Source organism: Tachypleus tridentatus, chromosome 7 (genome assembly GCF_004210375.1).
Source record: "Tachypleus tridentatus isolate NWPU-2018 chromosome 7, ASM421037v1, whole genome shotgun sequence".
NCBI classification, from domain to species: domain Eukaryota; kingdom Metazoa; phylum Arthropoda; class Merostomata; order Xiphosura; family Limulidae; genus Tachypleus; species Tachypleus tridentatus.
Window position 1 is genome coordinate 23,388,572 of NC_134831.1, and position 23,357 is coordinate 23,411,928.

Genomic DNA, 23,357 nt, shown 5'->3' on the forward strand with positions numbered 1-23,357 from the left:
CTCTAATATCAATAAAAATAGGAAATTTTACAGGGGCAGTTATAACCAGCTTTCATTACTCTTTGCCACAAGGCATGGCCTGGTTCTTTGATCCTAATAACGAGAGAGACTGTTATTTTCATAGTGCACCAACGGTGAGGAAATGGCTTCACAGCTAGACCTTTGGACTTTTGTATTCAAATTTAGACAAATTAACCACTAAATCACACGTGTCCTAACAAAAGGAGGTGGATAATAAAAAAGTCAAAAGTTAAAAACAAGTGAAATCGACCCCATAACATATTATACTCGTTTTAGTTATCTGCATCAGAAATAATAAAATTCGTTGTTCATATGTAAGAAGTCTTTCGATGTGGTTTCTCCTTTCTCTGGTAACAGGTTTTGTGTCAAGAAAACCATAGCTTAATTCTTCTCTCTATATATATTAATTTATCCCAGAATAGAACAAGACATTCTGTTAGATGTAACGTTTTTTGTACAATAGACAACGACAATATCTTTTGTTTAAATTTAATACAGAATATACAAAGGAATTTTGTTCATTGCATATTTATTCTGGAATAAACCAAAACATCCTGAATGTAATATGACTGTATTTTAATTTACGTTACGTACATGTTCGTAAAGTAAGGTACATACATATATACTGACGTACACGCTATGCCTATTATGGAAAGATATATTTTACTGATATCTTGCTAATAATATCTTGTACTACCATCATGATAGTTTATATTATTTAAGTCTTAGCAGTTGGGTATATCATATTGGTGTATGTTACTTAATTCATGGTACAGTATGGTATATGAGTAAAATATACGCGACATTAAAAAAATTCATCACACTTTTTTTATATAACTCTTTCATTAAGTACAATAACAATTTCTAAGTGTTTATAACAAATTTTCGCACCAACAGCTCAAGATAATTTCTATAACCACAACAAATACTGAATCACACACCTTACTATGACAACAGGTAAAAATACGTTACACTGTAAATAAAATCACCAAAGTTAATCTATTTTTGTTCAAAAACTTCTATACTCAACCAAAAGAACTAAGTGATGTGACACTGACTGGCTCATACCCGCCGAAAAACAGTCCAGTATAAAACTTATTCGTTTTCTTCATTGCCCACAGATGGCTGTACTGATTTTATATCATACTCTTCAGGAAGGAACAATGACGTAAGAAAACCTATACAAAAGACATGGTGAAGCTACGAAATTAAACATCAAAAGCTATGCATATTTTGTACTGTCTCAATATATAATAGTTAAAAATATATCTTCAATAGGGCTACAAATATTAGATCGGTTAATGTAACTATTTAGATACTGGAAGGGAGGTACGTGTAACATCAGCACCTACTGCTAACTCTTGAGCTACTATTTTACCAACGAATATTAGGATTTACCGTTACTTATAACGTCGTAATAGCTGAAGAGCGAGCATGTTCTGTATGACGAGGATTAGACCTCGCGTAGTCGGATTGCGAGTCAAGCGCCATAACCATGCTGTATTTGTTTAAAGCTATATAATGAGCTATCTGAGCTCTGGCCGACAAGTTAGCTCTTTGTGTAGCTTTGTGCTTAATAACAACAAAAAAAGAAAAACTACTTAATTAGACATGTTACTGCACCACAGGAGTGCAGGCGCTAATAATTTTGTCTTTATTTTTAATACAATAAAGTAATTAACATAATTAACATTTTTTTGCTAAGTGTAAGAGATTAAGTTTACGCAATTCAAGAGATTCATTAACATAATGTACTTCTTTATACAAGTCACCATAAATAATTTAAAACTACACAAACTTTAATTGTATTCATAGCACAAACTCATAGGTTTTTAATTAAGTGACAAAAGTTTTATTTACAGATTCCGCTATATTCGTTCTATTTAGATGTAACAAAAAATATTAGTTTAGTGCAAACGGTTACTTTTTGTGTCAAACATTAGGTAATCAAATTTATCTATACAGTAAAAACAATGTTAGTGACGCCATTATACATTAAACATACAAAATTAGTATTACACAATAAACAAATGATAGCCTTTAACAAACCAATTTTACATTAAAATTTCTACACATTGAAGATTAAAAATATTTTATAAAATATCCCTCGTATTATTACTGCAATAGCTATTGTAAACTAAGATTAGAATAAGCACATACATGTAAGGCTGAATTAGAGAGGTATTTCATACTTATATATTTTTTATAATATTTCTTACTTCTTGACATAGATTATAGATTTATGTAGAAAAACATAGTGAAAATTATTATTAAATGTAACGCACTAAATGTACAAAGTTCAGCCAGTAGACGTTTTATTCACATCTGCTTTGTCATTTCTGTCTAGTTTTTCGACTTAATTTCTACAATTTCCGATCCACTTTAGCAATACTATAATAATTTTCTTCAAGAACGAATGCTACTGGAAATTCTCGTTCAGATATTGCCAATTTGTATCATATTTATGGGTGTTTTATACATTTTCAAGAGGAAAAAGCTAGAATAGTGCAGTCTGCTTAATGTTATCTGCAAAACTTTTAAGATTTGTTTGTTTCTTTGTTTTGAATTTTGCACAAAGCTACAGGAGGGGTATTTGCGATAACCATCCATAATTTAGCAGTGTAACACTATAGGGAAAGCAGGTAGTCATCACTACCGCCGGCTCTTGGGCTACTCTTTTACCAAATAATAGTGGGATTGACTGTCAAATTATCACGCCCCGACAGTTGAAATGGCGATCATGTTTGGTGTGACCGGAATTCGAACCTGCGACCCTCAGTTTAGTAGCCGAGCGCCTTAACCTTCTGTCCATACCTTTTTAACCTGTTGACTGCCAAGTATTTCAGCTGCTACGGCAACTCCAAACCAAGTTCAAAATACAACTCTAATGCTTCTTCATTTTGTAACCTTTTTCTTGATGCCATTTTGGATCGAAAGTGAAACAATATGTAAGTAGGCCAAATGCATGTATGGTGCTGACATTTAGCGTTGAAGCTAAGTATTATTGAGAACGAATTAACTCGTCCGTGGCACTGTGTTACCGATCGGCTTGGACGAGTTATCTCGTCTACGGCACTGAACAGGTTAAGGTAAGACATTTAAAGTGTACCACAGGAGCACCAAAAAAAGTTCATTGGGGACTGAGTGTTAACTTTTACTTGTATAGACTTTCATCGATTCTGTCGTGCTTTCACCAAGAACAGAGCTGTGTGTACAATTTACCTCTCTAAACATTTGTCAAATTATACACCTACCTAATTGTTAATTTATTCAGAACAAATTATCATAACTTACCTATTAAGCAAATAGTCCCAACCGAGCAAATTGCTCCAAACCACCCAAAGTACGGTATAATTTGCTGAAACATTATAGGCCAGAAAGATATAGAAGTGCCCTAGGTGAAGAAATACAATAATCCAGTAGTTAGGAAGTTAACAAATATATTGGTAAACTGAAGTATTAGATAAAATAGAATACATGGCCACTCAGCAACTAGATGGTTAACAAACAGGTACATTGTTCTTACAACAGATCATTCTACTGTAACTACAGACCATTGACAAGCATGCGCGGTTACTTGGTAGTAAGGTGGAGGGAAGATAAAAACGTAAGCTAACATAATAAGAAAACCCAGTAGTTGTAGGGGTAGCAAATTAAACTATCAGTTAATGAAAATATAAAGAATGCCGATGTGACTATCATGGTTTTAGACTACTGTACACATGATGTATTAGAATCCTTAATGTTGAATAAGTAAGTCTGTTTCTTTGTAAAGTTCGCGCACTGTTACACGAGTGATACCTGTCCCTAATTTAGTAGTTTGAGACATAAGGGGTGAAAGCTAGTCATCCCCACCCACCGCAAACTTTTGGGCTACGCTTTTATCAACAAATGGTGGAATTGATTGTAAAATTATAACACCCTGACAGCTAAAATGGCGAGCATTGTTGGTGCGACAGGGAATCGAAGCCATGACCCTAAGATTATGAACTGAGTGCCCTAACTACTAGGCCATGTTGAATAATGTTCCTAAGTATACTATGTATCCAATGTTCATTTTAATATTCTTAATATATTTATGGATATTAAACAATTTATGCTACTTCTCAAAAAGACATTATTGTGTTCGTTACTATAAAAGACACTGTAGGCGTTACCAAAAGATACAGATAAAACTAGTGGCTAGTTATTGAATAAAAAGTATACAGTATTGTACTAATTACATACCGCTACGAAGTACATCATTGCATAAATTATAGAAGTGTTTCTATTCCCAAACACTTCAGCAATAGTGGCTGGAATGTTTACAACCTCAATGGCAAACGTAGCATGTAGTCCACAGATCCAAATTATGAACATCGCTTTTCCACCGTAAGGAGCCGCTACTAACGTAAACAGCAATATTGTCTTCAGTCCCATCAAGATCAGGATTGTTGGCTATACATTAAACATCATGAAATAACTTAACCAACACATCAACAGATTGAACTTGAGATTAATTATTTGGAAACAAGAAAACAAGTAGACAGTTTGATATGTCTGTATATATGTATTATGGCAATATGTATTTGACCATAATTGGATTTTTTGTTTACATGTGAATCTCGTTATAATCTTAGAAACATCACTCATTAGTTACAACGCGAGACACTTGGTTTAGATAACTCGTAGTGGTCAGAGCACAAATAGCTCAATATGTAACATTATATTTTACAATAATACTCATTATTTACAATAATGAACAGCACAGCTAGAATTTTGTTGATGATTTTTGAGTGAAATCGATAAATGATAAAATGTACACAATTTATCCGTTTTGCCCATAGCTTCAGTGAGTGTACCTTTTATAAACTGAACGACAGTATTCACTAAAACATTTTCTATAAGGTGAATGAGTTAACAACTGTTAAAAGTCCTTAACTTGTAATTTTGGATACTGATTTCAATTTAAAAAGGTTGGCCTTAACGTCAATAAATGACTCACTCTGTATTCTTAAACTAATATATTTATACCAGCAGATAGTGCTGGAAGACAGTAAAGTTAAAATTTATAATGCTCTCATCATTCGAATTAGAAGTTTGATAAAGAGAAAACTCTTGAAATCATATCAAAACAAGAAATATACCCCAATATACATAATTTTCATGGGCACACGTAAATTTAGCAGCAAAACTACTGATTAAAACAACTTAATGTTGTTATTATAGCGTGAATATTTATGATGAAGGAAGCAGAATCAAATGGAGATCTTTTGGAGAGAAAAATAACACTTGTAGGGTGTTTTTAAAACGCTATATATCAACAATCTTCTCGTCATAGATGTATACTTCCAATTAATCTTTCGAGTCTTGTCCAAATAACCTCTCTACTGACATTGGAATATAAGCTGAAAGTTAATTGAATCGGTAATTCGCATTAGCTTCTAAAGATTTATATATTAGGCACAGACAATTTGAAATATTATACAATCACTAGGAATTGTTAGCAGCCTCCAATCTTTGAATGTTATGAATGAAGATTCGCGTAATAGTTGATACTTCTTTATTAAGGAGAGAAGCTGAAATCTCGTGCTATAGGCTGTTAAGAAGATCTTTCTTAACAATAACTCATTTTAAAGAGCTCAAAATACTGAGCAGGCTTAGCTCAATAGCTGTATATCCAATTTTGACTTTCGAGACTTTACTGTCTATCAGATATGATGTTTTGACATATATGTTCCGTGGTCTTAATTCTTTACCATATCTGAAATCAAGCTTGCCCTCTAAAGCTTTTTTTCAATCAAGAATGATAACAAACAGTCAACAAGAGACAGTTCTGGTAAGTAATATCAAACGGTAAATTGAGTTGTACAAATTGTAGGACATGAAATTGAAACAAATCGAACCATTATAAAACAAATATCAATAATAACATAATAAAAATATGATAATATACATTAAAATATTCTTAGGATTTGTTTTTGTTTCTTCCATATTAAGTTGAAAAAGGTATAAACTTTTAAGATATTTTAATACATTTCTCAATTAGTATTTTTTATTATATTGATTCATTCATTTTTTGTATCTGAAATTGAACATATAGACTTTAAATACACACCTAATATATAGTTTGTCAAGCTGAAAGAATGAATGTGAGATCGAAAGGTAATCAAACTTAAGAATTCACAAAAACGAAACTAACTCGTTCAAAATAATATTGAAATTAAGATTCCATGTAAATGTGAAACTTTTAGGAATGACACCTAAATACAATCGAATATTCAACTTAAGATTTCAGGAGCTGTTGTGGCATTAATGTAAATTATTTTCTCTTAATGACTGAAATCTATATTCTAAGTAAGTAAAGTCAAAAAGTATCTTTTCTAGCATCATATTTAAATAATAATAGAACCCAAAAATGTTTCACATCTTTTTCATTTTAACTTTTGAGCAAAAATGCTCAATAACATATGTTTTGTTTTTGAAAGAAATAAGCTTCCAAGGAAACTTGCTGTGAACCGTTTTGAAAACTAAAGTGTTTCCAGAATCATAAATATTTTAAGTTATTCTATTAAAACTTCTACTTTTAATAATTTTCTTCAAATGAAAGTGTTAAAAATATTACTGATATTAGTTTTTAAATTTAAATTTAAAGTCAGGTAAAACTAACGAATACCTTGTTTTTGGATAATTTGTTTTCAAATGAAAGTGTTATTATTGAAACAACTATTGATGTTAATTTTCAACCATGCATAACAAGTTATTTTTGTCGATTTGATTCTTTACCTTGAATGATATACAGTCCTGCACGAGTCCTACAAGCACCCTAAAGACAGCGTGAACAACAGCAGATGCAGATCCAGTTGTGGCTAGATATATATCATCATATATAAATGTTTGTCCATATACCTAAAATTAAAGTAATACAATTTGATATTATAGTACCTTTATAATAATGTATTACATTATATTAATATTGTAATAATATATTACAATACCTTTTTAAAATTCGTTGGGCTCAGCAGATAGCTCAATGTGGCTGTGCTATAAGCAAAACACACACACACACTTTTAAAACTAATCCCCAAGTCTAAGTTATATATACGTTTGATTTGTTTATACACCACATAATAATAAGGACTCATATTTTTGTGGAACCGTTTTAATTCTACTCATGTTTTGGTTTGAGCTTAAGTTAATAATATAGTTCTAAAAGGCAGGCTCTAAAATAACTTAGTAAACTTTACAATAACTTAATACCATAATGAGTCCAAAGTGCTCAAACCATTGTTATTCAGGCAGTTGAACGTTCTTGAACTCTCGTGAAAAAGTAATATCGATTAGTATTAAAAAGCAAAAATAAACGGCGTATATTTAATAAACTTCTCACGTTACTCAGACAGAAACGAAACACTTTACAACAATTTAGATATTCATTATTTTGTGATATTCTATAACTGACTTGTAAGCATTTTAATTTTGCAAAGTAAATGTTTATTTGCCTCCCATGGGTTTACTGAAGTGGAAATATAGTACATTTTATTTCTTTCTTATCGTATGTATATAACAAATTATTATACTAATTACAGCATGTTCTGGTTCTAGTCATCTCTTAAGTAATGCCCTAAAATTTAATACACCAAGTGCATCATTATTTCTGTCTTTATAGAAGGCTTTAATGACTAAAACATGTAGTAGGACGTGTATAAGAATGTTGAGACAAATAAAAGAAACTAAACCAACCCTACTTTCTCAGATCATTAATAGAATAAACCCTTATTAAGATGGATGTGTCTATGGAGCACATTAGGCATATAATGCTTTACGAGTTTAAAAAAGGCAATAATGCAGTAGGAACTACCACGAGTTTAAAAAAGGCAATAATGCAGTAGGAACTACCCGAAACATTCAAGGTGTTTATGGCGCGGAGTCTCTCAATGAAAGAAAATGTCGTAGGTGGTTTCAGAAGTTCAGATCAGGTGACTACAGCCAAAGTGATGCACCACGTTCATATCGTTCTGTTGAGTTTAATGATGACTTGCTGCTGGCTGCACTTGATGAAGATTGTGCTGTAACAGTTGAAGAACTAGCACAGAAGCTTAATTCAACCCATTCAACAGTTCACCATTATCTACATTTTGGAAAGCTATCAAAACTTGAAAAATAGGTACCCCATTATATCACAGAAGCTAACCTTAGAGCTAGAGTTGACATTTGCACTTCTCTGCACTCTCCTGAACGTAACGTTTTGGCCAGTCAAGTGACTGGAGATGAAAAGTGAATATTTTATAAAATTTTATAAAATTACCTGCTTGGTGCAGGTAAACTGACTAAAGCACAGCTCAAAATGAACCTTCACTCTAAAAAAGTCTTGCCAAGCGTTTGGTGAGATATTGTTGGTGTGATCCACGTTGAGTTGCTGCCACTCAATGTAATGTTTATATCAGACTTCTGTCGCCGACAGTTACAGTGTTTGAGTGTTTCACTGAAAGAAAAGAGGTCTACTTTGATCAATCAAAAAGGTGTTGTGTTACACCAGGATAGTGCACGGTCCCATACAGCAAGGATCACATCTGCAAAGATTAAAGAACTAGACTGGAAAATCTTCCGTATCCTACTTATTATCTAGAGCTTGCCCTATTTGATTATCATATATTCCGAAGTTTGCAGAATTATCTTGATGGAAAAGAGATTGGAACACATGAAGATGTCAAAAGTACCCTGTCTACATTCTTTTCCTCCAAACCCCAAGAATTTTTTAGCAGTGGCATCCAGAAGCTTTTGAATGGTTGGCAGGAAGTATTTAATAATAATGAAACATATATTATTGATTAAATAACATTACAAGCGCTTGAAATCATTTCTTTTTTTCTGAACTTAAAATTGGACATTACTTAAGGGATGACCTGATATTATATAAAATGAATATGTAGTGGCACATGTCTCTTCTTTTGAGAAAAGATATGCTATAAAGGTGTAATGCACTAATCTTTCCTCTCACAAACAATTTCCTTTACAGGAATGCATTTTAAAGCTTGTCGGGAAATCAGTGGTATCATGAGGGACAGATTTAAAAATATATCATAACGGTCTTGGATGATTATTTCAGTATTCCACCATAATTATGTAAATATTTTTAGATTAATAACTGTGTAACTAATGTCATTGTAAAATTATTCTTACTGTGATTTAATAAATTTGTGAATAATTATTACAATAAACTGGCTTTCTCTTGTTTGTTGATTTCACGATCGATAATTTCTACCGTAACAGAAATTGAGGGTTCGTCTGCGATCTGAAATTAATATATTATTAGTGATTTATTGATAAATTGTAAATTAAAATGATCTGAATATTGAATTTAGGTATTGAAGTGAAATCAGCAACCAGCCAATATGGTGTTAGACATACGAGGGCTGTTCAAAAAATACGCGGACTGTTTGAATTGCGCGGCTCCAGTTGGTTTCAGGGGAATCCGCTTGGTGTCGCTAGGTTCGCACAGATCAGCTGATTACGACGCCATTTCTTGATTGCAGATATCTTCATTTGTGTATTAGCTACGCGGTTTTAAGTGAAGTGCGATTTTTTCGTTTGGCGGATTTCAGAATGAATGACCTGAAGGAGCAACGACTTGCTGTGAAATTTTGTGTTAAACTTGGAAAATCTGCGACTGAAACTTTTGCTATGCTTAACACGGCTTACGGTGATGTTGCTATGAAGCGTACGGCATGTTTCAAGTAACATGAGCGTTTTAAGGATGGTTGACAGTCCATTGAAGATGATGAGCGTCCTGGACGTCCTTCCACGGCAACTGACGACCCACACGTCGACAAAATCAACACCCTGGTGCGGGCAAATCGACGTCTGACTGTCAGGGAGCTTGCTGAAGAGTGTGGGATATCAGTTGGATCTTGTTACGAGATTTTGACCGAAAAATTGAAGATGCACTGCGTTGCTACGAAATTCAATCCTCAGAACTCGTGAGTTTTTGGCCAAACACTCGATCACTGTTCTTTCCCCCCTCTACTCACCTGACCTTGCTCCTTACGATTTTTTCTTGTTCCCCAAACTCAAAAAACCCTTGAAAGGAAGAAGATTTGAGACGATTCCCGAGATTAAGGCAAATGCGACGAAGGAGCTGGAGGACATTACAAAAGAAGCGTACCAGGACTGTTTCAACAAGTTGAAACACCATTGGGATAAGTGTGTGCGTTGGGGAGGAGAGTACCTTGAAGGAGTCCCAGACCTGTAACTTCTAAATAAAGTACATTTTGTTTTATGACGTCAGTCCGCGTATTTTTTGAACAGTCCTCGTATATAAATCTTGTGAAAACCCTATCCTAGAGGAGTTTGAGATTTTAAGATAATCTGACTTAATGTTATTGGATAAGCACCATCAGTTACGTGTTACGTGGATGAGAAAACAGGAAATTAGAAGTTTAGTGGTTATATGATTCAGTTGAATTAAAGAAATTAATACTAGATTATCAGCTGAGGTTAAAAGAGCAAGAATTTCAAATAGAAAAAAAAAATAGAACTGAAACAGAAAAAATTAGAAATGTAGATTAAGTTCACAAAAGTGGCCAATAAGTCAAAGTCCAACAGAGCAGTTTCATTTAGAAGTAGCGACTTTGAAGCAACCAAAAATGTGAGACTAATGCCATATTTCCAAGAAAAAGAAGTTGATAAACACATATTACATGTTCAAAACGTTTCTACTAATCTAAAATGGCCAAAAGATGTCTGGACTCTGCTATTGCAAAGCGTGCTGATTGGTAAAGAAAGGAAAATATTTTCAGCACTTTCTCTCGAATAAAATAGTGAATTTTTTATATTGTTAAAGGAGGCAGTTTTGAAGGTTTATGAGTCACTGCCAAAAGCATATAGGACAAAATTACGATATTTATAAAATTCAGAATACATAAAGACCAAACACATCTAGGATTTGCTAGAGAGAAGGAACAACAATTTAACAGATGACTATTATGCAAGGAAATATACACAAATTTTCGTCAGATGAAGCGGCTTATTGTAATAGAGGAATTTCGACAGTGCATCCACATGAAAATAAGAATGCACTTGGATGAACACAAGTTAAAAAACTTAAGCCATCTACCAAAAATGTACAAACTCAGTTCAGAAAAAGGTACTCAAAATTATAAATTGTTCCTAAGTAGGATTAGATCAAGCAACCAGTTTTCCCATCAGATGACCTAATCCAAACCCAATCTAGACTTAAAGAATGTCAAAAAGTTTTTCAGTTTTGGTCTTTGGGGTCAAGCAAGTTAGCTCCAACAAAAAATGTATGTGTGTACTTACTGTAAAAAAAGAGCACATAATACGGAGTGTTGGGTTCTTCACGGAAATGTCTGAAAGAAAGTGTACCTTACCATTAAACCATTGAGTAGTAAAAGTACATTTAAACTGAGAATATTAGAGCCTCAAATCATGGAGGAATATAATCATTTTATCTCAGAAAATTTTGCGTCACTGGTAGGTGACGTTGCCAAATTACAACTCTTTAAAATTTTAACAGATGCTGAAGTCTTCCAGTCTTTGTTATAGAAGGGCATTATAATACTGTCTGAGAAGTCTTCAGTTGGAACTAGCGTGTTTATTTAGAGTGTAAGCTCTGTGAATGTTTTCCTTTATATTTTGAATTTGTAGTCAGTCATTGTTTCTGGAAGGGTAGTGGTTAGTACTCTACCTAGATGGCGCTTAATTATTACCTGGAAACGACCTAGTTGGCGAGAACGTCATCGCAAACCCAACCGTGTTTTTGAAGCCCTATGTGAAGACGAGAAACTTCAGAATATTTGTCTTGCATGTGCAATTACTAGAGTTATGAGTAACAAATTAACAGCAGAAAAGATTCTTGATTTTGTCAAATCTGTTTACCAGAGAACTGACAAAAATAAAGATGTGGAAAATAATTTCTTCAGCAGGCTCAATGAAGATGAGCTGATTTCGTTTAATGGTTAAGGAGGTTTGAAAAGAAACAAAGGAGAATCTGATATGGATTACAAAACGGAATAATTGAGCCAGATTAAGCTTATTCCTGAGCAGGAAAAGGATCTTGAAGTAAGTGAATTTCGTCAGAGGTCACTGTCGTCTAGGATAGCAGAAGTTGTCATATGTTGTTACCTTAATAATTGAGTATTCATGCGAAACTGGAGACCACCTGATGTGCTAAGTGGAAATAAATGGAACATTACTCATAAGATAGTTGTTCCAAAGCTGAACTAGAAAAGTTTAGACATGATAACTGGACACTCAGGAATACAAAAATCATAGAATTTTGAAAAATTACAATTGAGCACGTGTATGGAAGAACGTGGCTGAATGTTTGATGTCATGTCATATGTGCCAATTTGCGGAAAAATTAAATAAAATATACCCAACGCCCCACTCTAGCCTATACCAGCATTTTATGAACCATTCAACAGGGTTATTATGGATTGTGTATGTACATTTTCAAAAACTAAATTAGGAAATCAGTACCTCCTAATAATAATGTATGCATCCAGTCGAGTTTCTGAAGCAATTCCCATAAAAAATATTCACATTATTATTATTTTTAAACACCGAGAAGTTTCTTCCAATTTTTGGGTCTGCCATAAGCAATTCAGTAGGAACTAGGGTCAAATTTCATGCTAGAATTATTTCAGCAAGTTAAGAATTAAGCAATAAAAATATAGTACTTTTATCCAGAATCCTAAGGGGTTCTGGAATGTTTCTACCAAACATTGAAAGGTATCAGTCAGACATATTGTTTGGAATTTCAGAATGATTTGGATGGAGAGTTTCATTTACTGTCCGAAATGCTGTTAGAATTGCTTGGTTTTCAGTACGAGGGCCACTGAAACAGTTCAACGAAAAATGGCTTTGTTAAGATACTAACGTGAATCTGATTGATTATGTATCAGAGTGTAGACATAAGCTTACAAAGGCAATCGATACAGTAAAATTAAATCCCAAGAAAATCCAAAGCAGAATGAAGCATGTGCATGTGAAGAAAGGGGTTTTTAAACCATGTGTTAAGGTTTTTGCCTTGTTGCCTCTTTCTAGTCATGCCTTACAAGCTCAGTATTCTGACCCTTATGAAATTGAGTCACAGAACAGTGATTTAGTTTATATTGTCACTATATTTCAAGTGGTGCAAACAAAATTAATTATGTCATACTAATATGTTGAAAGAGTACATTGAGAGAGATGACTCTCAATCTGTTAAGTCACTTATCAGCTTAGTCACTACCCACAAAATTGACCAAGTTGAAAAATATGGCAATTATTAAAATCTTGAGTCACAAAGGAATCATAATATACAATAGAATGTTAAACCGAAATTTCAGTTATACATTCATATTTAGATTTAAAACTGTATTATCCGAGTAGAACTCAAGAAGAATTAAACTATTGAATTAATAGACTCCACATTTGTTTTCTGATGCGCTAAATAGAACTGACAAGGTATCTTAGAATGACTATCACTGAGAATGACCATTGTATCACAGGAATTTCTGTCCAATTGTTTCATTATCAGCACAACATTTCAACAAGTTGCTTTTGAAAACACATATATATGTGAAGTAATCAATGGAAGCATGCTTCTGAAAGTACCAAAGCATTCTAATTAATTCACAAGTTCTTAAGGCACCAGAGTTTTTAAAATCAGTTTAAACTTGCTATAGATGTTAATGGTGTTCATATTGGTGTTGGTTTGTTACAAGAAGATAATAATCATGTTTAACACTCAGTTTCTCAGTTTTCAAAGAAATCTAACAAACACTAGAAAAATAATTATTTTATTGAAAAAGAATGTCTTGCTTACTACTGGCGCTACAACATTTTGATGTCTATTTCAGCATCACCAGTTGCCCTGTTTTTGTTTTCACTAACCACAATCCTTTGACATTCACTCATAAAATAAAAAAGGTTAAGATGGAGTCTGACTTTACAAGACTATAATCGAGGTGTGTTAAGATGGAGTCTGACTTTAAAAGACTATAATCGAGGTGTGTTAAGATGGAGTCTGACTTTACAAGACTATAATCGAGGTGTGTTAAGATGGAGTCTGACTTTACAAGACTATAATCGAGGTATGTTAAGATGGAGTCTGACTTTACAAGACTATAATCGAGGTATGTTAAGATGGAGTCTGACTTTACAAGACTATAATCGAAGTACCTTAAGATGGAGTCTGACTTTACAAGACTATAATTTAGAACTTAAACATACTAAGAACAAGAACAGTGTTATTTTTTACGCATTGAAATGTAACTACCACAAGATTATTGCGTTTAAATTTCCTAATTCTATCAACAAATTTTCAATGTATTTTTGTGATAGTATCAGTATTCTTTCTTAGTTTTGTAAATACTGTGAGATTAAGAACTGTGTACTTATTGTCATTGTGAAATTATTCTTATTATGGTTTAATAACGTTGTGAATAATTATTATTATGTATTGGCTCTGCCTTTTTGGTTGTTTGCAATTATGACATTTTACAACAAGAGAGGTTACATTGAGAAAAAAGCCAATAAAATGCAACAACGTTAGGATCTTATGAAAACCATGACCAAATACTAACATTGAGTGTAACGTAGAATTCACTTTCAAAAGAAGATCCGCCAACAGTACTCACCTGATTATTGCAATTGACTACTTAAAGAACTTAGAGAAACTCTAGTTCACAAGATATCGAGGCCAAACTTTTGACTGTAATGTTCTAGGTATCACTTACCTATCATGTAAGTGGATGTTTGAATTTCAGAGAAATTAAAATGCACATCGAACAGTGATATTCGAAAAGGTCAGTGAATGATTAACACATAATACGAACACTAATTAGGAAATTTAAAAGCTATACACTAATTTCATATTAGAACACAGTACGAGTTACAAGATAACAATTTACAATTTAAATTTGTGTTTCTTAACTTGCTATTTCGCTGACGATAAAACAGTATTGTTCTTTTAAGTACTAATAGGTATTAAGCAAGTCTTAACAAGCTAATAATGTCTTTATTGTGTACATAGATATAACATGGATAGATTGTCATATAAATAGGAACTAAAGTTTTTTAAATATTGAGGAAAAGTGTGTTTTTCTACATAGGTTGGGAATAATGAAGATACTTTAATAAGTATACAACATTTTCATAATCAGTTGTGAAATATTTTGTAAAATCTTAAATTTTAAAACAAAACTTTTAAGCAAGAAAACAAAGAAAATGAACTTAGTAATATAATAATCATGTCACATACCTTATAAAAATTGTTCACAAACAGTGTTGAATGTAATGATCCAATGCACACTATTTGTAAGAAGTAGTATTCTTTCATTTTCAAAATTTCTTTTACCGTTAGATTACGTTCTCTTGCGAATGATGGTTGTGTTTCTTCTACCTTTGGTTTTGTTGGATTCTCATCTGTCGTCACAGAAGTGTCTTCTTGAAGGATTAATATACGCGTCTTTTCTCCATTATTCGATTCTTTTCGTATTGATACGGGAAGTGTTTCAACTTCTTTCTCCTTGAATGATATATATATAGAACGTATAATTATGTCAGTCACTCTATATTTACCGCATGCAGAACTGACAACGCTTTTCATCCACCACCAGGACCAGTCAGTTTTATTTTCTCTAAAGGTTTTCATTTTTTCTTATTGGATTTAATGACACCTTCTTTTAGTGTATGCTGAATTGGAGAATAAGTTGATCTTGCACCTACTTAGGAACAAGACTTAATTGTTTTTCATCAAGTTAATTAAATAGTAATGTTTGAAGGATTACATTTTTTAGCTTAGTCATACCTTCAACCAAATGAATGTGAAAGAAAATGCCTGGGGCATTTAAGCTACTGTTTGGAAAATGTTTCACAGGATTTCTTTATTGCACAGATTTGTGATAGTTAGACATTAGTTTTTGTTCTCGAATATTAAATTTCATTACTAGCGCAGGAGATTTATTTCTTTTTGCTTCATTTTGGGCATATTTTCTAGTCTAATGTAAATGCCATTAACTTTGGAAAGATAAAACAATTAGTTGTTTAGAATTTTAATAACGTAAAATGTTTTGTACTTCAAAATACTTTTGTTGCAGTTTGCAAAAATAGTTATTTTGCTTTGTGTACTTTTTAGTCTTTTTTTAGGCACGTATGTTAATGTCCTTTTCAAAATGGATCCGAAAGAAGTCTAATAAAAGTGCTCTGTTAAACAGTGCCACAAATGAGGATTGAATGAACTGAATTAGCCATTTATTTCAAGAATTTTAAGGCTAGGGCAGTGGTTTTTTTTTTGTTTGCAAAACTAAGTATTACCTAATTTTAGTGGCTCTCAACTGTCTCGTGACTCTTCCAAACGTGTCAGTTATGTTCACACTCCAAAGAAGTTAAACTGTACATGTAAAACCTTCCATAGGAAGTCCACACATACTGTAAATGGGAATACACATAGAGAGGAATATTCCAATAGATCGACATTGTAAAACAAAATGTTGAAAAACAAAAAAACAGTTAGATTTTAGTTATATATTGCCATGTAAATTAACACAAGAAATTTAGAGCAAATTGTTTTTACCTCAGTTACATGTGATGGAGGGTCCTTGTATAGAAGCAGCCCAGCAAATAAAACACCACTTTCTACACCTCCTATTATCAGGAACAGAGAAGGAACACGATCCAAAATTTCAGGTTCAGAAAAATACCTAAAACACACACACACCCAGAGCGTTAAGCAACTGGTTTGGTTAACTTAGTACTTTCTACTTACCAACAATCGACAACCTTCTAAAAATTATAGTATAATAGAATACTTGTTATTTCAATTACGTTTTTCGCTCTTCATTATGTTTAATTTACTTTAATATTTAAATGAATCCAAGATTAATATTATAAGAAGCAGGTGTAATGCTGTTAAGAAAAAAATTAACCAAAATGTGCCATAAGAGAAATATTTATATTTGGAAGGAAGGGTAAACAAACAAATTAAACAATTTTTTATATTCCTTGATATTATAACGTTTCGTATTTTTGAACTGTTTGATATATAGACAATAGAGTAAATGGTAACATATAGGATTTATCAATGTGTCCTCAGTTGGTCGTAAAAATGTATAAATAGTCAGATTTATTAATGTACAAAATGTGGTTATTTCAATCTACGTATTTTATGCTTTATTAATATGCCAATGATTAGCTTATTGTATTCATTGTTACGTTTACTAATGCATGCCTATTTGACTTCACTAATGTACCTTCGGCTGGCTTCATAAATGTATCAGTGGTTGGCTTTAGTGTTACAGCCATGACTTGCTTTATAAAAGTAATCCATGGTTAGTTTTATTGATGAGGCCACAGCTGGAATTAGTAACGTATCTAGCTTTAATAATTTACCCATGCTTAGTTGATTAATGCATCTATTGCTGTACGTACCGTGATATGCTTAATTAATATATTTATAATTGTTTTAGTTTTGTATCCATGGTTGAGATTATGAATGTGTTAACTGTGGGCTTTAATGATAAACCCATGATGGTATTATAATTGGGTTTATTAGTGTATGGATAGTCGGATCTATTGATGTGTTCATGGTTGGATTTGGTGATCTATTTATGATTCACTTTATTAATGTATTTATTGTTACCTTTACTGACGTACCAATGGCTGTATCATGGACAACTTTATTAACGAATCTATGATTGGCTTTATTAATGTATGTACAGTTGTCTTGTTGTATTCGATATTTAATCACGGTTTACTTTATTAATGTATCTGTGGTTACTTTATTAATATATCCATTGTTGTATCCGTGATTACTTTATTTATGTATCTATCCTTTTCTTTATTAATATGTACATTATTGGCTTTACTGATGCATCGATGTATGTATTTGTTGATGTATCCCTGGTTGTATAAACTGTTGGGTTTATTCATGTATTTTTGATGGATTTATTGTCGTTTGTATGGTCGTAATATTGTTTGCTTTACTGTTGCATTTTGGTTAATATATCCATGGTAGACTATAATATCCCATTTTATGGAACGCAAATTTTCAGTCTGTTGATAAAGTAGAGAAGATAATCAAGGATAACAAACACTGGGATTTAATACCGTAAACATTTTCAGATGATTGTGTTGAAAATATTGTATTTTTATAAAATATAAATCTTAGTCAATCAATAAGTTTTGTGCTTACAAATAATATTAACAAATCTGTATTTTGATTATACTTCATACATAATGAAGTATGATGACCCCCCGCCTGTACAGCGGTAAGTCTACGGATTTAGAACGCTAAAATCAAGGGTTCGATTCCTCTCAGTTGGCTCTGCATATAGCCCGATGTGGCTTTGCTATAAGAAAAACAAGGAATTATGAACACATAAGCTATTGTTTCAAAACATTTTAACTTTGTTTTCTTAAAAAAAAACTCAGATGCATAATGAACAATTTCACACGTTTTCTAGATTCATCCTATAGTTTCAACTGTAAGTAAAACTAACTATGCTTCTTTAACGTTGGTTTTGACGGTAAAGTTGAGAAGTTTTATTGTTATCTGTTAAATTATGCAGGAGGAAAAAATTATTCCGTTTTGTTGTTGTAATATTGTTAGTTTATTCTTAGATGGTAGTTGGATATATTGTGTGATTTGTATTTCAAGGGTGAATAACATTTTATCTAATATTCGAATTTCTTAATGTTGTGAACGCTAGCGTGGGGTTTATACCGTACCTATAAAAAAGCCACTAACTATGAATATAAAGGGTTGGGTTCCTTGTATTAAAACTATTTTGAAAATGAAAACCATCACATCTCGTGACAACCATTCATAGCCAACAAAGTCTTGTTGTACCAACATGTATCAGAAGTTTATTTTTTACATTCTTTGGCATTACGTGTGTAACTTCACCATAAAATCATGGAAGTATGTTGTAATTTCCATGCACAATAAAGAAAACATTTCAAATTAATAGGAACTACATTGATCTGACTGATTATGTGAGCACACAGTGTGTAGACAAATGGTAATGTGTCTAACTGTGATATGAAGGTTCTGAGTTAGAGTCCCTTCTCCTTAAATCGAACTCTGCGTTTTCACACCAGGCGAGCGTTGTAAGAGTACTGTGAAGTTCTACTATCTCATAAGTGTTGCTCAAGAGAAAGCTATTGGTGACATACATTAGTGCTTTGCCTCTTGTTAAAAATAAGGAATAGTTAGTTCAATAGTATTTATGTAGTTTTCTGCGAAAGCTCATAACAAACAAAAATGTTTCCAGGTTACTGTTGCAGGAACATTCGGTAGAGAAGTCAATCATAAGGTTAAAAAAAAACTAACACATTTTAATATCAATAATTCATTTCTTCAATTGAAGTGACCCACCGCTTGTACAGCGGTAAGTCTACAGATTTACAACGCTACAATCAAGAGGTTCGATTCCCCTCGGTAGGCTCAGTAGATAGCCTGATGTGGCTTTGCTATAAGAAAATATAAAAACATTCACTTGAAGTCACATACAGTCTTTAAATATTAAAATTAGATATTATCACTTTTCTCTTATACTCAATGATGCAAAGTTTGGAATTATGAAACTTTATACTAATGAAACTCATTAAATATTTCAAGTTAATCAAAAAGTACTTGGAGACTATTACATTAGCTTAAAACACCATACATACCATGATACTATTAATAATTAAGCAACAAACGTACCCATCAGCATCAGGTTGAAGGTTATTAGGGTTCATAAATAATGTATGCAAGTTATTCATTAAAACTGGTGTGAAAGCCATTCCTGAAGACACTATTCCTGCCACGAGACCCTTATTGTTGGGGAACCACTGGAATTGAGAAGCGTTTGATTGTTAACTCTTAAATATTATTTTGCCAGACTTAAAATCAGAAACCATCACTACATAAGTCTAACAAAAACAAGCATTACTGATAAATCATTTTAGATTACTTTAAAAACTAGAAGTTTTTAAAGAAAATGTCTTAGATTTTCCTCAATCTTTCTTTGTGTCATTCGAAATTAAATTAAAAAGAGACTTTATAACAACAAAACGAAAAAAATATAAAGTTGATGAAATCTTTCGTCAAATTTAATATTAGAATAATATCTTACTGAGCGAAAATCTCTGTTCTTAACTTATAATTATTTCCTTTACGGAGTTTACTTAGTGTTCCTTGTGAGAAAGCTAACTTTATCATACGTTTTTCTTCTGTATGACTAAGTCCGTTATAATAAAACAATTTTCGACTTTATTACGTTGTTGCAGTCCATTTCATCATGCCCAGTCATGTTCTGCCTGATGACAGTAAATGTGAGCAATAGTTCTGCACTGTGTGTTTTCTAGACATGGGTGAACTTTGACGTGGACCTTCGGGTAATAAATTCTCACCTGTTGCTACACACCACACTTCATTTACAAAGGTTGTGGTACAATTTTTACAGGTCTCTTTCTGGATTATCTTAGTGCTGCAAGTTAATTTATAATCATTTGCTTATCAATGGCATTCAGTATGAAAAATATTCTTATCTTGGAAATTATAAATCCCTGTTATTAACACATCTTTAAGATTTGTATGTAAGAATATTTCTGGTCGGAAAGAAATGTAAGATACCATTTCCAAAAACAATCAAAAAGTGCTCTAATATACCCCGTTTCCCTGAGATACTATACTGGTAATAGTTTTCATGCGACATTTATGTGTTGCACACAAAACTTCATACACACAATATATACTGTTTTATAAAAAAACAAAAAGAAGCATTTCATACATTACATTCTAAAAATATGTTTTTAGATATTCAGATTTTATATCAGACAACTCTACAAAAGTGAGCATTGGTTCTTTCATGGGATAAAATATCATTTCTTTGCTTTAAGCAAGCTATGATGAGTTTTATTTGCTGGAAATAGTAAATAATTTTAAAGTTTAAAACTAAGCTTTAAATTGTTAAAATATTATAAGTATGTAGCCAAATGAGAAATTATTCGCTGTCCTAACAGCAATAAAATGAATGAACATGATTCAACCACCACATAAAATTATACTAATATTATGTAACAAAAGCATAAAAATGTATCAGAGGAGATTCAAAGAATTAAAGTAAGTCACCCACAAAGGAGTAGCTGTTTTCTTACTACGCCTTGCTTTTCTCTACGTTCAAAATATTTTATGTAAGAAAACAATATTTTACTGACATTGTCCGAGAACAGCACATATGAACAGTGCGGCTCAAAACATACACTTTGTAGCTGGGGAAATTTTAAGAATGAGATATTGTCTTGTGAAGCTAAAAACAATTTGAGATATAAAATTTAAGACATATAGGATTATAAATCAGAAACTGAATTTACTACTGAATTCTTTAATAAATAGCTACAGTTTCCAATCCATTTAAAAGCATTTCCATTTGTACAGCCCATTCGTATAAGAAAGTTTCATCTGCACGTAAAAACATAGCTGAGTATTACATAAAATTTTCGAATACAATAACTGGTATTTGATTTATCGTACGTGTAGATACTATAAAAGACTGCTGAAATTCTGAATCACAATCAAATAACTGATGGGAAATCCAACCTCTAGGTGGAATGCAAAGCAACTTATATTAACCATAATTTTAATATTAAACATAACACAAAAAAGAATCATTTACAATCCAATGGAACATTAATTTATAGTTATAGTAAGACTATTAATGCTATCTATCAAATATTTACCATGGGTAGTGATACTGTCGAAAATATGTGACAGTTTTAAGAATGGTAAGGACAGCTGTTTTTAGAATTGCGATCAGTTATTGCCTACATGCAGCTATTAACAAATGCTAGGTTAGTGATCAAGCTCCAACCGAGTTACGAAGAGAGATCAGTTGACCATATAATGCATATATCATCACATGTGAGTTAGAACAATGACTGTGGCCAACCTTTCACAGAATAATGAGTAGATAACCACTGCTTTATAAATCACTGTCTACCTTCCTATAAAACGAAGAAAGGAAAAAATGATAAACAAATGGATAGATTAGTTGCAATAAATGTATAACTTGCGGCATGTAAATAGTTATATTATCCATTACTAAAGAGAACAAGGCCACTATCTGAGAAGAAACACTCCACAAAACAATCCCTACTGTGAATAATTATAGCATCAGAGAGTAGATATAACCAATTTAAGTCTTGAAAAATAATGAAAGGAAACGGAACTGCTAAAGCAACATTCAGGTTGAAAACATCATTTTAATTAATATTAAATATTCTCCATATTGATTGATTGGTCCACAAAGAATCACAATAAGTAACATTTTAACATATAAGGATTCCTTATGTATTAAAGTTTTGTGCACAATAATTTGGTTTATTATAATAATCTCCACTAAACATTATTTGTATTCCTGGTATTTTAATTCCTATACACTCTTTATTTTCTTATTTTTCAAATATATCTGTAGTACAGTTATTTTCAATAAAATCAATACAATAAAATACAGTACTAGACTATATTACATACCTCCATTGATTCAGATAACTGAAAGCCAAGACATAGGATTACTCCAACATTCGTAATCAACCCTAAAGTAATAACTGTAGCTTCCAGGCTATGTTGTATAGTCCAGTAGGTTGATGCAGTTCCGAAACTGATGATATATTAAGCATGTTGAAAGTAATTTATTTTCAATGATTCATGGTAATAAAGAAATTATAATCAAATACAAGTCCTTCCAAACATTTAATGTATTGAATGCAACATTTGGTTTAATGTTTCATTTACTAAATTAAAAAACCCCTACTAGTACAGCGGGATATCTGCGGACTTACAACGCTAAAAACCGGGTTTTGTCCTTAATTCAAATCAATAACAACAACTAAATTAAGAAACCTTACCACTGTTGTTTACTATGAAGAGTCTATTTTTTAATATTTAAATTAAGATTTAGTTGTACAAATAAATATGGAATAATAATTAGATTGGTAGGTATAATGTGGATTGCATCTAGCAAAGGAGTATATGTAAATGGTATTTATCAGTAGAGTGAATATGGTATGAATGGTATTTATCAGTGTAGTAAACACTGTGTGAATTGTTTTGTGGTTGAGTATAAAGCAACACATTTTGTTTCCTGTGCTGTGTGCGTCCATCATTCTCGATAACCGGTTTTTAGCATTATAAGCCTTCAGACTTACAACTGAGCAACTAGAGGACAATTGTTACGGATAATTCTTTGATTAATATAAATATTCTTCCTCTCTCAGTTATTACAAATAATTTTGTGATTTTTATATAACAATTTTCTTATTATTACTGACACATTATTTTGTTCATCAAGTTAGTATTCTGATTA

General features: G+C 32.1%; 1 protein-coding gene across 2 annotated transcripts in view; it reads right to left on the minus strand.

Moving 5' to 3' along the window:
• LOC143255304 (apicoplast pyruvate carrier 1-like) overlaps positions 1–23,357 on the minus strand; it is a 35,034-nt gene continuing 11,677 nt past the window's right edge. For both annotated transcript variants that reach the window (XM_076510756.1, XM_076510757.1), the window contains exons 3-10: positions 22,526–22,652; positions 19,715–19,842; positions 16,583–16,709; positions 15,269–15,535; positions 6,787–6,909; positions 4,249–4,458; positions 3,316–3,415; positions 1–1,199 (exon numbers count right to left, since the gene is read on the minus strand). In XM_076510756.1, coding sequence (XP_076366871.1) covers positions 1,117–1,199; positions 3,316–3,415; positions 4,249–4,458; positions 6,787–6,909; positions 15,269–15,535; positions 16,583–16,709; positions 19,715–19,842; positions 22,526–22,652 — 1,165 coding nt within the window. In that variant the 3' untranslated portion in view covers positions 1–1,116. The remainder of the gene's footprint in view (positions 1,200–3,315; positions 3,416–4,248; positions 4,459–6,786; positions 6,910–15,268; positions 15,536–16,582; positions 16,710–19,714; positions 19,843–22,525; positions 22,653–23,357) is intronic.